The sequence below is a fragment of the Camelina sativa genome, chromosome 1 (genome assembly GCF_000633955.1).
Source record: "Camelina sativa cultivar DH55 chromosome 1, Cs, whole genome shotgun sequence".
Taxonomy (NCBI): domain Eukaryota; kingdom Viridiplantae; phylum Streptophyta; class Magnoliopsida; order Brassicales; family Brassicaceae; genus Camelina; species Camelina sativa.
The window spans coordinates 7,673,887-7,675,135 of NC_025685.1; the positions used below are offsets into that span (position 1 = coordinate 7,673,887).

The 1,249-nt window shown below is 38.0% G+C and overlaps 1 protein-coding gene across 1 annotated transcript in view; it reads left to right on the forward strand.

Annotated features, from left to right (window-relative positions):
- Positions 1-1,249, forward strand: part of LOC104782169 (probable receptor-like protein kinase At3g17420) — a gene marked incomplete in the record, with an annotated part of 5,951 nt that overhangs the window by 1,809 nt on the left and 2,893 nt on the right. Inside the window, 1 exon segment of the mRNA XM_010507034.2 lies at positions 399-984. Within this exon segment, the coding sequence (XP_010505336.1) occupies positions 434-984 (551 nt within the window).

Sequence of the window (1,249 nt, forward strand, 5' to 3'; positions counted from 1 at the left end):
ATATATATATATATATATATATATATTTTACAGCACAAAGTTTTTGTTTACTTCAAGTCATTGGTAGTATCAGATTTATATGTTCTTGATTTCTCAGGATGAGATTAAATTTTCCTATATACTCTGTTTTTTTTTTACATTGCTCTATTTGATTCTGTTCCGTTTTAGCTCCTTTGGTGTCAAAGCTGATGTTTTTGTATATTAGCTTAAACCCCTTGTTGATCTGCTTCATTTATATTACAATTTTTTCAATGCTTCTGTTAAGATTGACTCAAGCCTCACCATTAGCTTCTGTTTCTTCTTCCTTACCCTGATCTGTTATGTTTTAGTTTGGATTCATTGTTCTGTGAACATTCAACTTTGATTCCATTTGATAAAACCATTTCAATATTCTGCAGGTACATATATACACATACAGGTCTTTTTGTGAAACATGACATCTCAGCTGAAACAATCTCTAACCAAGAGATACGGCGCTCTTGAACTGTGGGAGATCATAGTGATTGCTCTATTTGCAGGGTTCGTTGTAATCCTCGCCATTTCAGTATGGCTCAGCTTCCGTAAAAAATCCAAGAGATCTAATGCCACAACTCTTCCTGTAACTCAAAGCCCTCGGCTTACTGAAGAAATCAAAGAAATAAGTGTTGATCATGTTTCAGCTAACAACAATGGTACTTGTCACCAAACTCTAGATGAGAAGTTCGGTGAGGACATTGAGAATGGCGATAAGTTCTCTGGTTCTTTGGAGAAAAAAACCTCTGTTTCTCCTAGTACTCCCTCAACAACAGCAGCTTCACCTCTCTTGGGTCTTCCTGAGGTTTCTCACATTGGTTGGGGCCATTGGTTCACCCTCCGTGACCTTCAACTCGCGACTAACCATTTCCACAAGGAGAATATCATTGGTGATGGTGGATACGGAGTTGTTTACCATGGAACTCTGACTAACAAAGCCCCTGTGGCTGTCAAAAAGTTGCTTAACAATCCGTAAGATTTCTAACGATACCTTTCTTTGTCTTTACAATACTCACCTCTGATATGGAACTGATGTTTTTTTTTTTTTTCTTACACTTAGAGGGCAAGCCGATAAAGATTTCAGAGTTGAGGTGGAAGCTATAGGACATGTCCGGCATAAGAACTTAGTTCGGCTTCTTGGATATTGTGTTGAAGGAACACATAGGATGCTGGTTTATGAGTACATGAACAATGGGAACTTAGAGCAATGGCTTCATGGAGACATGAGTCACAAAGG